At 48.2% G+C, this 10839-nt stretch overlaps 6 protein-coding genes and 1 non-coding gene; 4 read left to right on the top strand and 3 right to left on the bottom strand.

The window, feature by feature from the left end:
* The window catches only part of CNAG_04763 (dolichyl-phosphate-mannose-protein mannosyltransferase), a 3015-nt gene extending 1003 nt beyond the window's left edge, over nucleotides 1-2012 (top strand). The window contains exons 3-7 of the mRNA XM_012196580.1: nucleotides 1-162; nucleotides 222-990; nucleotides 1047-1427; nucleotides 1492-1535; nucleotides 1592-2012. The exon at nucleotides 1-162 is cut by the window's left edge and continues 107 nt beyond it. Of these exons, the coding sequence (XP_012051970.1) occupies nucleotides 1-162; nucleotides 222-990; nucleotides 1047-1427; nucleotides 1492-1535; nucleotides 1592-1819 (1584 nt within the window). The 3' untranslated portion in view covers nucleotides 1820-2012.
* On the bottom strand, nucleotides 1006-3040 carry CNAG_04764 (dihydrofolate reductase). Its single transcript, XM_012196579.1, has 4 exons — nucleotides 2684-3040; nucleotides 2480-2624; nucleotides 1530-2419; nucleotides 1006-1475 (listed from the first exon to the last, which is right to left on the bottom strand). The coding sequence occupies exons 1-3, from the start codon at nucleotides 2841-2843 to the stop codon at nucleotides 2005-2007; spliced, it is 720 nt and encodes a 239-aa protein (XP_012051969.1). The 5' UTR covers nucleotides 2844-3040; the 3' UTR covers nucleotides 1006-1475; nucleotides 1530-2004.
* Nucleotides 3041-3173: 133 nt separating this feature from the next.
* Nucleotides 3174-4252, top strand: CNAG_04765 (arp2/3 complex 21 kda subunit). XM_012196801.1 has 7 exons: nucleotides 3174-3204; nucleotides 3248-3350; nucleotides 3422-3464; nucleotides 3517-3557; nucleotides 3613-3822; nucleotides 3892-4060; nucleotides 4110-4252. The coding sequence occupies exons 1-7, from the start codon at nucleotides 3199-3201 to the stop codon at nucleotides 4135-4137; spliced, it is 600 nt and encodes a 199-aa protein (XP_012052191.1). The 5' UTR covers nucleotides 3174-3198; the 3' UTR covers nucleotides 4138-4252.
* On the bottom strand, nucleotides 4056-5157 carry CNAG_12908. Its single transcript, XR_001046200.1, has 2 exons — nucleotides 4962-5157; nucleotides 4056-4854 (listed from the first exon to the last, which is right to left on the bottom strand). It is a non-coding gene; the product is annotated as a hypothetical RNA (non-coding RNA).
* On the top strand, nucleotides 4261-5031 carry CNAG_04766 (hypothetical protein). Its single transcript, XM_012196802.1, has one exon. The coding sequence runs from the start codon at nucleotides 4468-4470 to the stop codon at nucleotides 4978-4980; it is 513 nt and encodes a 170-aa protein (XP_012052192.1). The 5' UTR covers nucleotides 4261-4467; the 3' UTR covers nucleotides 4981-5031.
* Nucleotides 5158-5312: 155 nt separating the features above from the next.
* Nucleotides 5313-6841, top strand: CNAG_04767 (hypothetical protein). XM_012196578.1 has 4 exons: nucleotides 5313-5683; nucleotides 5738-5834; nucleotides 5888-6017; nucleotides 6075-6841. The coding sequence occupies exons 1-4, from the start codon at nucleotides 5410-5412 to the stop codon at nucleotides 6741-6743; spliced, it is 1170 nt and encodes a 389-aa protein (XP_012051968.1). The 5' UTR covers nucleotides 5313-5409; the 3' UTR covers nucleotides 6744-6841.
* CNAG_04768 (hypothetical protein) lies at nucleotides 6734-10823 on the bottom strand. XM_012196577.1 has 17 exons: nucleotides 10343-10823; nucleotides 10251-10281; nucleotides 10176-10195; nucleotides 10072-10126; nucleotides 9991-10021; nucleotides 9817-9931; nucleotides 8827-9775; nucleotides 8656-8773; nucleotides 8405-8584; nucleotides 8174-8346; nucleotides 8007-8121; nucleotides 7860-7945; nucleotides 7484-7808; nucleotides 7307-7429; nucleotides 7139-7241; nucleotides 7006-7081; nucleotides 6734-6947 (listed from the first exon to the last, which is right to left on the bottom strand). Exons 1-17 carry the CDS (start codon nucleotides 10659-10661, stop codon nucleotides 6884-6886), a joined length of 2883 nt encoding a protein of 960 aa, XP_012051967.1. The 5' UTR covers nucleotides 10662-10823; the 3' UTR covers nucleotides 6734-6883.
* Between the last annotated feature and the right edge of the window lie 16 nt (nucleotides 10824-10839).

The raw sequence follows: 10839 nt of genomic DNA, 5'->3' as shown, positions 1-10839 counted from the left end.
GCCCCATTTAGCGAGGACTGGTGGATATGGCTTGTCTTCACGGGATGGTCGATCGGTTGCGTGTGTAGTGTCAAGTGGGTGGGAATGTTTATCACCGCGCTTGTCGGCCTTTACACGATTGAAGATTTGTGGGAAAAGTTTGGTGACCTCTCGATGCCCATTGCAAGTATCATTCATTGAACGCAAAAAGAAAAAGAAAAATCACGCTAAAGACACCATAGCGCACGTACATCACCCATTGGGTTGCCCGAATCACCTGCCTTATAATCCTTCCCTTCATCGTCTACGCCTCGTGTTTCAAAATGCATTTCCTCATCCTCAACCGATCCGGCCCCGGTGACGCCCAAATGTCTTCCCTCTTCCAAGCCCACTTGCGTGGTAACGACTTTGCCGAGTCTCCTCTCGAAATCGCCTATGGCAGTACCGTCACCTTGAAAAACTATGGCTATGGCGGTGGTTTACTGCACTCGCATGTGCAGACTTTACCCGTGGGAAGTCTTCAGCAACAGGTCACATGTTATCACTACAAAGACGAGAACAACAACTGGCAGATCGTACCCCCCTGGGGCGCCGATCCTGTTGATCCAGACGGGCCGATTAGGTTTTTGAAAGACGGCGACGAGATCCGACTTGTGCATACCCAAACTGGACGAAACATGCACTCTCACGCTATCGCCGCGCCAGTCACCAAGGAGAGCTGGGAAGTCTCCGGGTATGGTAATCTTACCATTGGCGACGAGAATGATCTCTGGATTGTCGAGGTCGTCGATGATACCCACACGTCCAAGAAAAATAACGAAGACGGTCGTATCCACTCGCTGACCACACGAATGAGGTTCAAGCACCGCCAATTGAAATGTTACCTTCGCGCCGCCAACGCGGTCTTGCCTCAGTGGGGTTTCAAACAGGTAGAAGTTTCCTGTACAAAAGAAAACAATCCCAAGGATTTACACACGTACTGGAACGTCGAGTCTCACTGGAACGAGCGATGCAAGTTTTCTTCCCCATCAAAGTTGTAGCATAATGGCTAATGAATGTTCCTATAGTGCCCCCTGGGAACGCCAAATTGTACAAATCTCCCTTCTGGCGCGACTTTGTCCACCTCAACGTTGCCATGTGGACATCCAACAATGCTCTCGTCCCGGACCCCGACAAGGAAGACATTCTCGCTTCTCAACCATTCGACTGGCCATTCCTTCACCTTGGTCTTCGTATGTGCGGCTGGGGTGATCACCAGATCAAGTTTTACCTCCTCGGCACACCTATCATCTGGTGGTTCTCAACTGTCAGCTTGGCTATTGGTTTAGGCCTGGCTGCTTGGTATGTGGCGAGGATGCAGAGGGGGTACAGGGAATGGAAAGCGGGAGAATGGGATCATTGGCTTTGGGCGGGTAAGATGGCGTTTGGTGGCTGGGCTTTGCATTTCTGTGAGTAGTCATCATCTTTTGATTGAAGCTTTGGCGTAGGATTTGCGGCTGATGAGACGGTTAGTCCCCTTTTTGATTATGGGTCGAGTTACATATCTTCACCATTATGTAAGTGTCTCCCCCTTCCGTCCTCCCCGTAGTTATTCGACTGACAGCTGTACCAGCTTCCCACATTATATTTTGCTGTTCTCATGGCCGGGCACATCCTCGACCACTTCTTCTTCGCTTCCTCCACCCGTTCACACATTAAAAAGCTCATTTGGTTTGCCATCTGGGCAGGAGTGGTGATACTGAGCTTCTGGTGGTTCAAGGACCTCGCGCTTGGTATCTATGGTAACGTGAATAATCACTGGGGATGGGGATGGAGGTCATCGTGGAATATCTACAACTGAGCATGACACGCACACACCAAGAGGAAGACGAAACGACAAGGATAAGAGTGGCGATTGCCAATCAAGAAAATATATCAGATAGAGTCGCTACGAGCCATGTGTTTTACCTTGCATTATTATGAATTCATGAACCCATTTTTCATCGAAACTGTTCACAAATATTTGTTTTTAATACAACCAGGGAGCTATTGATTCAACACCCACATCTCGAATATGTGCTTGACCCCCTTTTCCTCAACTTGTTCTTCGATATCCCACCCGATCCATTCTCTAAACTCTTCGATGGAAGTCTTTTTCCAAATTTTGGTCCCATCAGGTTTTGTGTGTGCAGCAAAGTCTTCAAGGTATGCGTCGCATTCAAAAGGGGAAAGGATTCGGGTGAGGAGAATACGGTCGATCAGGGGTTGGGAAAAAGACTGAGGAGGTGTGGAGGTTGAAGAGTTGAGAGAGGGAACGGTAGACGGGAGGAGAGAGCTAGTGTATAGGGTTGAACCGCCGATGAGAAATATACGGGGTGAACGATCGCTTTTCGTGGTAGAACGCAAGGAGGAGAGGGCAGAGGGTATATCAGTGTAAGTAATAGAATTTTCCGCCGTTCCCCTGTGTACATTGTCAGTGACACTGCGTTCCAGAGTGAGGTAAGGAGACAAAGGGACGTACAGATCCACGCCTTTACCTGAGATGACCACGTTCCGGCGGTTCTTCAAGGGTCTGAATCTGGAAGGGATGGATTCCCAGGTCTTGCGGCCCATGATGACTACATTCTGTTCGCTGGGATCCGATGAAGGTGTTTCGCCGGTGGTGACTATCATACTTATTTTTTCAGCATCGTCAGCCAAAACGAGGAGGCAGAGTACGACACACCTCGAGCAAAGTACTTCATTTCACCTGGTAATCTCCATGGCAAGCCACCGTTGAGACCGATGCCATTCTCGGCTGTGGCTGCGACTATGGCTGTTATGCTCGGGGTAGACGCCTTGGCTGTGGTCTGCATTGTGCGGAGGGCGTTGAGGAGCGGCCGCATACACTGGTGCTGAGATGGGATTGAGTTGGATTTGCAAGTCGTGGCTGGGGACGGGGGGTGCACATCACGCAGACATCACACACGCCAGTTACGTAACTGCTACCGCACGGAGAGCAAGTCTGGCGCGCAAAGTGGGGTGAGATGCATGCATGGTCTTTTGACGGATCGGAAAGCCGATGCAGATGGGTGGGAACCAGGAAAACATGCATATGGAGAAAAGAAGTGACGAGTGTGATGAGTACGGCCGGGCGGTTGGGTAAGTGGGGTGCCAGATAAATAATGTAATGGCCGGTGGTGACGCACTGCTGTATACATCTCATTCCTCACGTACTCTCCCACACCCACGCCATATACCATGCCAGTAAGTTCCCCAGCGACCTGCACTCGCAGCTCACAGCCCATAGGCATACCACTCCGCATTCAACCAAGACACCTCCGTCAGGCAAGTCGGCAACACCGCCATCCTCCCTATCACCACAAAGATCAGGGGTCCCGCACCTTTGTCCTGTGAGTCGGCAGCCTAGTCGAGTAGTTCAAGGGATAAGAATCAACTGCTGACAAGACCGTTTACGATATAGCCGACCCAAGTCAGCCAGATATCATTGACGAGTCTTTGGACTTGTATGTACCAGCTATGATATAGCCGCGTATGACGATTGACCATTATCTGTAGGTTCAGAGCAAACTGTCTTTTCCGAAACTTTGAGATTAAGGGTAAGACCCTCGTCATGATTATATTGCTAGTGGTAACGTGCTGATGTATCTACAGGCCCCGCCGACCGTCTTCTCATCTACCTCATCCTCTTCATCTCCGATTGTCTCACCAAGCTCGCCCCGACCGCTGGCAAACCCTCTCCATCCTATCAAGAAGCCACCAAGGTCCTCCAAACCCTTTCAGTTGACAACTTTGCTCTTCCTGGTGATGCGGGATTTCCTTTGAATAGCTTGTATCACCCGCCTGCCTCACGAGTAGATGCCGGTGAGTCGTCCCGTGTTGCTGCATATAAGAATGGATTGGGGATTATCGAGACTGACACAATGGGATAAGACCACCTCCGATCGTACCTTACCCAAACTCGATGCGAGCTTGCGCTCCGTTTGTGTGATAGGATTTACCCCCACGAGCAGGTGATTGGCCCTGATGGACAACCAACGGGACAGCTGGGACCTAGAGCTACAAAGCCTAGCAAGTGGTGGATGTCTTTCCAGAAAAGACGGTGCGTTGCATCATTCTTAACATATTGATGTCTAGCTAATGTTGCATAGGTTCATGGGAAGATCGCTTGGCGTTTAAACAGAGATACGAGAGAGAGGTGCGGTGACGTAGAAAGGATCTCGAATCATACGGGAAGTCGAGGACGGTGAAAGGATAGACTCGCTATGCGGGTATGCATACATTGTAAGGACCTAACCGCGAGCTTTGTGTCATGTGTAACTTGTCAAGTGTCATGGCTGTTTGGGAACAACACGTGAATGGAGTGACGTTAGGAATGACCTAGTCACGTTTCTCAGTCGACAGGGTATAAGTCGAAGTTAGGAATGTGTACATCTTTGTTTTCTCATTTTATTCTTACCTGCGACAAAAACCTGCTAATCATCTCATCTACCTCCTGTCATACTAACCATGTCCAAACCCGTTAGTCCCATCTTCTCCACCCCCTTCCTCTCCACTCCGCCTCTCACTCCAGTCCCCATCATTCCCACTTCACCGGTTTCCGCCCTTACCGCCCCTGCCACCCCTATCACGCCCGTCTCAATCCGGATCCCTTCCTGCCCCTTTACCAGCTCATACTCGAACTCTCTTTATCCACCTCTCAAAGCCCATCTCGCCCTTCTCCACCCTTCAACCCCTCCACCCATCATCTCTTTTTGCGCCCGACGACTCCTCTCTCCCGACATGCCTCACGGATACAACCCTCCAGACGAAGGAGAAGAATGGATCCCGATCCACCTCATTGATGGGGGATGTGACCTACAAACCGCTGGAGTAGGGATGGATGCGCCCAAGGGTCTGAGGGCGGATCAGTGTGGTCCGGGGAAAGAGATGGATGAAAGAATGGAGAGGATGTATGCAGCAGCACGGACGAGCTGGAAGCTGTTAGAGGAAAAGACACCTACAAGAGGGAGTGCTCTATAGATGGGGACGGCTGTAGAGAAATGTATGTGCTTGTAGTCCCGATTGACACTATCAAGAAGTTGAAAAAGTAGGCATGGTATAAACATTTGGCTGTACAGCAACATGGGGTTTTCCTGCAGAATGCTGCCCTGTCTGAATTATCAGCTTTTGATGCAGAGGGATACTATGCTAACCGCTGTTGCATGTAATATATTATATGCCACATTCCCACCGCGTACGTAGAGGAAAGAGAAGGAGATATAATTAAGCGGTGATATCATGCCTAGTGCCTGGTAGGCACGGATCAAATAAACCAGCAGGAGGAAGATCGAACTCTTGTTTGCAACGCTATTCTTTATTCCCTCTGACTTTCCTGTATCATCTTTCAATTCCTTATTTGAAAAAACCCGCTGCCAGCCCCCCTGTTATGCCTTATCCATCCAAGACGACATGATATCGAACAGCGATCACACAGATGCTGCTGCTAAGCAGCGACAACTGCGACAACTGCGACAACAACGAAACCGCTCCCGATCCTCCATCTCCGCCGATCCCGAAGAATTTCTTCCTTCTCGCCCGCCATCCCCTCCCGGTCCAAATGCTAACGCCCCCCCTCCATCTGAGAGAGTTACCCGTCTGCGTTTAAGTGCGCACTATGCTGTGTTGGTTTTGTCTAGTATGCTGGGGTGCGTAGCAAGGGTTGGGTTGAATGCCCTATGTACTTGTTGGTATTCTCGATACGTATTTATCTAAGGGAGGTACTGATTTTCCTCGTTAGATGACGGGAAAATCATCTATGCGCTAGCTTGGTCCCAAGGCATTGGAAGTGGTGTGATGGGATTAGCCCTGGCCAAGAAAAATGAGATGACAATTCTGTCAGACGCCTTCCTCCTGTTACATGTCAAGCAATCCACTGACTACACCACAGGTATCCACCGTTATATACCTTCTTAACCACCGGTATAGCCGGTTGCATCACCACCTTTTCATCATGGATGTTGGAGGGTTACCTCTCATTCAGCAATTTTAATCATTATAATCGAAACGGACTTCACGACGTAAGTCTAGTGCAAAGGCCGTGGGAGTTGATGTGACTAATAAATATATACTCTTAGACTGTCGATGGTGTTGCATACTCTCTCTCCACTTTTGCCATCGCCTTGAGCTGTCTTCATTTCGGTGAACATTTTGGCTCAGCTCTTCCCAAATTACCCTATTTTAACACACTCTCTCGCGTCACTCAACCAGAAGAGAAATCTTCTTCTCCCAGTTTATTACCGCACACTCCCATCCTGGACATCCTCACCATCCTCACTGCTTTTTTAGCCTACCTTATCGCTCTCCTTTTATACTTTCTTGCACCACGCTCTTGGCGACACGATGTGGTATTCCCACTTCTCATGTCGCCTCCAGGCGCTATCCTCCGATTCTCTCTTTCTAATATCAATATTCGTCACCCCTTTATAAACCGTTTCCCCTTAGGAACATTCATCTCAAATATAGTAGCCACTCTTCTTATAGCCGGGACATTTGCTGCTCAGCGACGCCCAAATGTCGTCAATGCTGGGAACGTGAGGTGCAATGCACTCTACGCTATTCAGCAAGGGTTCTGTGGCTGTTTGAGTACAGTTTCGACGTTTGTGGTTGAATCAAGGGCAATAGAAGGATGGAGATGGAAGTGGCTTTACGTGGGAACTAGTGTTATTCTGGGCCATGTCTTGGTCCTTGCTGTCGTAGGAGGTACCGGATGGAGCGAGGGGTATGTCGACGTTTGTACCGGATAATTAGTTCATAATATAGATTTTATTTCCTAGATTACATTAATGACCTATATGTTATAATAATATAATGAAGCTATATGGATAGCTGACTATATACATGGCCCAAGATTGAACCCATCTAAATTTTAATTTATGATTACTATTCACACATGTTGACTTGCGAAAGCCATCTTCTTCATCTCTTCCATGGCTTTGGCTTGCGTACAGCTGATCGTCATTAAGAGTCAGCTAAGATTGCTTTATCGGACTTCCAGGCCATACTTACGACATGTGCATCACCTCGCCTACACGATAAAGCTCATTAATGATAACATCGACATCATCGGAAACTGTTTTGCAAGCTGTGTGATTTTTTTTGGGTCAACAGTAGACCTAGAAGAGTATAGATTGGGACTTGCATATTACATCTCCCGATCGGGAAAGCCTCTCCAGCTCTTTGATCAGACACTTGGCTACCATGCACCAGACCAAAACCATTTCGGCATCAATCTCGTGGGCAGGCTGCAATTTGTGCAGTGGTCAGCTACGTCTCTAATAACCCCTTTTTTATACTGTAAATGACTTACAATCTGTGGGAAACTTCTAATCAAATCGACACTTTGACGTGCCGCTTGCATAGCCACGCTATTATCAGCATCTGTAGAGTTGATATCGTGCAAGAGCATATCGGTGACAATGAAGTGATGATGCTATACAGGCCACATAAGCCTTCACGCCTGTTCAATTTAATGATGGCAACATACTAAAAGAATTAGCTTAGTTGCGAACACCAGTTCAGCCCCCTCGACATCAGCCATTTTTTTTCTTTCCAATATCGACACTCCATCAACCCCCAGATTTGTTTTCAATTTGTTTAGCGCAAAAAGACATTCGTTATAGTCTTTAGGATTTCTATATTTCGGTTGATTAAGATACAGAGGAGGAGGAGAAGCTGACTGAGCACCAGGTGTAGAAAGAAGGCACAGATAATCTGCCCAAGCTTGGCTATAATCCGAGTCGCCTTCTGCTTCAAGGAATACCAGCTTCGAAGCACGCTCGAGAATGGTAACAGCCTTGATCCAGCGGATGCTACGAGAGGATAAACAGACGTTTAACCATATAAAGTTTGACTTGACTTACTACCAGGTATCGCGTTCTGAGGCCGATATAGGTCCGTTTCGAAAGAGATCTCGAACTGTAATATCATCCCCCGACGTAACATTTTGCTGTAATGATTGTTTTGTAAGCCTCTCTTGTACAATCGAGAATCAAAGGTTGCAAACTTACAGAAGAGATGTCATCAAGTGGTCGCCCGAAAGGTGTAAGGATATCGTCATCACTAATGGACGACGGGAAACCAGTCGCCAAAGCGCCGCAACGATCAACTGAGTAGATACACCAGCTGCACATCCCTCAGTTTAGATTACCCTAGCTCATGACCCAACATCACTTACAACGCGTGCACACGTTCGGCCAACTCAATGGCATCTTCCGGGGGCGGGAGTAGATATGATCTGGTACGCAGTAATGGATTCGTGGGAGGAGCAGCTCTGAAAGTGAGAGAGGGGATCCTATGTATACCTGTGGACAAGACAAGCCTGACGGCAATACCGGCCACAAGCCATCCCTAGTATCAAATCGGACGTCAGCCGCAGCTCCGAACTGAAGAAGTCAGGACAGCCTACTTCATGATGACGGTTGTTCGTGTAAGCGTAGGCACTGAGGAGCATTGCTGCCCGAATGGCGTCAATCAACCTATCGCAATTTGCAGCAGCCGCATCCAGATGTCGACATGCTTCCGTGAAGAAACGCTCTTCCATGGATGCCGAATTGGGCGCCTGAGATAATCGAGTAGCCCAAAGATACTGCACAACAACCTTAGTTAACGACCAGCTATTGAAGACCGAAAGTTGTGATCAGAAATTCATCGACTTACCATTGCATTTAACAATGCTGGACTAGGCCTTCGCTTGTCCATAAATGTCATACGATATCGGAACCTCGGTATGCTCATTTCGAAGAAGAGACGGACATGTGCCAAGAAGCAGTCCAACCTTGAGTAATCCTGATAAGATTCTTCTTCCACGACGCGATATTTGATACTTACAGAAGATTCCGATGTTCATCTTTCAGTCCATCGAATTCCGCACTGTTTGACAACAGCATAGTCCGATCAGAGGCTTCCCCCATTGTTTTCCCTCCCGCAATCCATTCCGCGGTCTGTCCCTTGCCTGTTCTTCTTTTCTTCTGCCACTCTGATGCCTCTTTCGAAGGAATCTTTTTGGCCGCCGCTGTACTCTCACCGGGACCAAAAAGAAATTCTCCTAGACGATCTGATAGACTATCCACAGGATCACTGTCGTGCAGATCAGGTGGGAGGCCAAGCCTTGAGGAAGCAGAAGTAGCAGAAGATTTGTCATAAGCTTCGGGGGACACAGAACTTCGAGGGTGCTTTGCAATGTCAGTTGGGAGTATAATAGGATCAGTTTGAGGATATGCGGTAGATGACGCGTTTATTGGGGGTAGAGCGGGAACCGAAGGGACGGCATATGTTGACTGGACTGTAAACTGCGAGTCCGTGGAGATGACGGGCGCTGGAACCTCTCGGCTAAGATTCTCTCTCTGGGGTATCGGGATTGTGAGATCAGATGACACGACGGGATTAACTGTGGGTTGCTGAGGTAAGTAAACGAGTGGGAACTGTGTGCTTGAAGAAGTCCTGTCATGGACAGGATCTTCCGGCATATAAGGTTGTTGAGGATAAGTAGGAAATGGAAGACTGGGATCAAACGGAGGACTAAAGACCTGAGGCATCATCTGGGGAGTGGGGAATGAGTAGTTCGGTGTCTGCACAGGATAGTTGAAGTCCACCACTGGTTGACGAAGAGCAAGACTTTGCCAGGACTGATCCACAAGGCGACCCGAAGGTGCCGACCTGACAGGCTGTTGCTGAGGGAGATGGGGGGTATCGCTCGCAGTAGAACCTATGGGTTGGGTATTGAGGAAAGGACGAAAGCCATGAGAGAGATTCTGATGAGAAAAGGGGGGCATTCGGCCTACTGACATTAGCAACTGCAACAAATGGCAAAAGACACACCTGTTTGAGATTGGGCCGGATGTACTTTTGAGAATGGCCTTTCCTCAGTCCTATATTCACATTCTTGCTTGTACTTTATACAACTGGAACATTTTGGCCTTTCTGCAGAGCATCGCTGCGGGCATGATGAATTATTGGCGAGTCTTCTTGCTTTCTTCGCCATTGTACACTTACCAGTTTCCGACGACGACAGAATTTGCAAGCCCTACAAATCGTCAAGGGATTGAAACCATTGATTTAAGGAGATCTACGTACATGCCTCTCTTCAGAGTTGCCTCTGTCATCAATGAAGATTTGCGATGTTCAATACCTGACCAAATTTAGCAACTTGTAATCAGACCTGTAATGTTTTGCCTTACTTGGATCAAATTCTTGAGAACTTGGGAGATAAGATTAGAATTCAATGACATTCTGATCGAGATTCCGAGACTCACGTTTGCGTTGCTTGGGGATTGTTTACTATGTCTGTGGGGTGAGCCCAGTAACATTAGCATATATCTGGTAGCTCAGTAAGCGAGAAACATACCTGTTCGTTGAAATGACCCTATTTCAGACGCCATTCCTGCTGCAGAAGTCTGATCATGCATCCCTCCTTGGTTCCCAGTGGCATACACTGTGTATAAGGGACTGCCGTCAGAGCTTCGTCGTTCAATAGCGTTGTGGCCCATGTCACTTCCTGAGGGCATCTGGGATATATGCTCTGTCTGTGATGTCATGATATTGGACGATGTAGCCCATACATCTTCCTGTCGGCCATCAGGCTGCCATCCACTGGAGGAGGGGAACATTTGGGAGTTTGCCGCTTCTTGATGTTGCCAATCGCTTGACTTCTTTGGCTGTTGCATAATCGTAAGTCGAATATGTCTTTTTTGGCGCGATCGATAGTTTGCTTTGTAGGCTCGATGATGGATGGTGTGACAGCGTATATATCGTTCGGCAGCAGTTCAATTTGTAAAAACTTTAAAATGCAAATGGCGAAGCGCGACGCGCGAAACGAACAATCGCAGAAGAATGCGACCCGCC

This window comes from Cryptococcus neoformans, chromosome 10 (assembly GCF_000149245.1).
Source record: "Cryptococcus neoformans var. grubii H99 chromosome 10, complete sequence".
In the NCBI taxonomy this organism is placed as follows: domain Eukaryota; kingdom Fungi; phylum Basidiomycota; class Tremellomycetes; order Tremellales; family Cryptococcaceae; genus Cryptococcus; species Cryptococcus neoformans.
The sequence above is the reverse complement of the archived record's forward strand: the minus strand, read 5'-3'. Positions and strand labels throughout refer to the sequence as shown.

Bases quoted from the DNA above. Each gene is read 5' to 3' on its own strand.
- CNAG_04764 (XM_012196579.1), bottom strand. From the start codon at position 2,843: ATGCGGCCGCTCCTCAACGCCCTCCGCACAATGCAGACCACAGCCAAG. The intron at 2,625-2,683 runs GTGTGTCGTACT...TAAGTATGATAG, and splicing joins AATGAAGTACTTTGCTCGAG to TCACCACCGGCGAAACACCT. The intron at 2,420-2,479 runs GTACGTCCCTTT...CAATGTACACAG, and splicing joins TCAGGTAAAGGCGTGGATCT to GGGAACGGCGGAAAATTCTA.
- CNAG_04766 (XM_012196802.1), top strand. From the start codon at position 4,468: ATGTCCAAACCCGTTAGTCCCATCTTCTCCACCCCCTTCCTCTCCACT.
- CNAG_04765 (XM_012196801.1), top strand. The intron at 3,351-3,421 runs GTGAGTCGGCAG...TTTACGATATAG, and splicing joins GGGTCCCGCACCTTTGTCCT to CCGACCCAAGTCAGCCAGAT. The intron at 3,558-3,612 runs GTAAGACCCTCG...ATGTATCTACAG, and splicing joins CCGAAACTTTGAGATTAAGG to GCCCCGCCGACCGTCTTCTC.
- CNAG_04767 (XM_012196578.1), top strand. From the start codon at position 5,410: ATGATATCGAACAGCGATCACACAGATGCTGCTGCTAAGCAGCGACAA. The intron at 5,835-5,887 runs GTCAGACGCCTT...ACTACACCACAG, and splicing joins AAAAATGAGATGACAATTCT to GTATCCACCGTTATATACCT. The intron at 6,018-6,074 runs GTAAGTCTAGTG...ATATACTCTTAG, and splicing joins ATCGAAACGGACTTCACGAC to ACTGTCGATGGTGTTGCATA.
- CNAG_04768 (XM_012196577.1), bottom strand. From the start codon at position 10,661: ATGCAACAGCCAAAGAAGTCAAGCGATTGGCAACATCAAGAAGCGGCA. The intron at 8,347-8,404 runs GTAGGCTGTCCT...ATTTGATACTAG, and splicing joins CGAACAACCGTCATCATGAA to GGATGGCTTGTGGCCGGTAT. The intron at 7,430-7,483 runs GTATGTTGCCAT...TGGCCTGTATAG, and splicing joins CAACTAAGCTAATTCTTTTA to CATCATCACTTCATTGTCAC.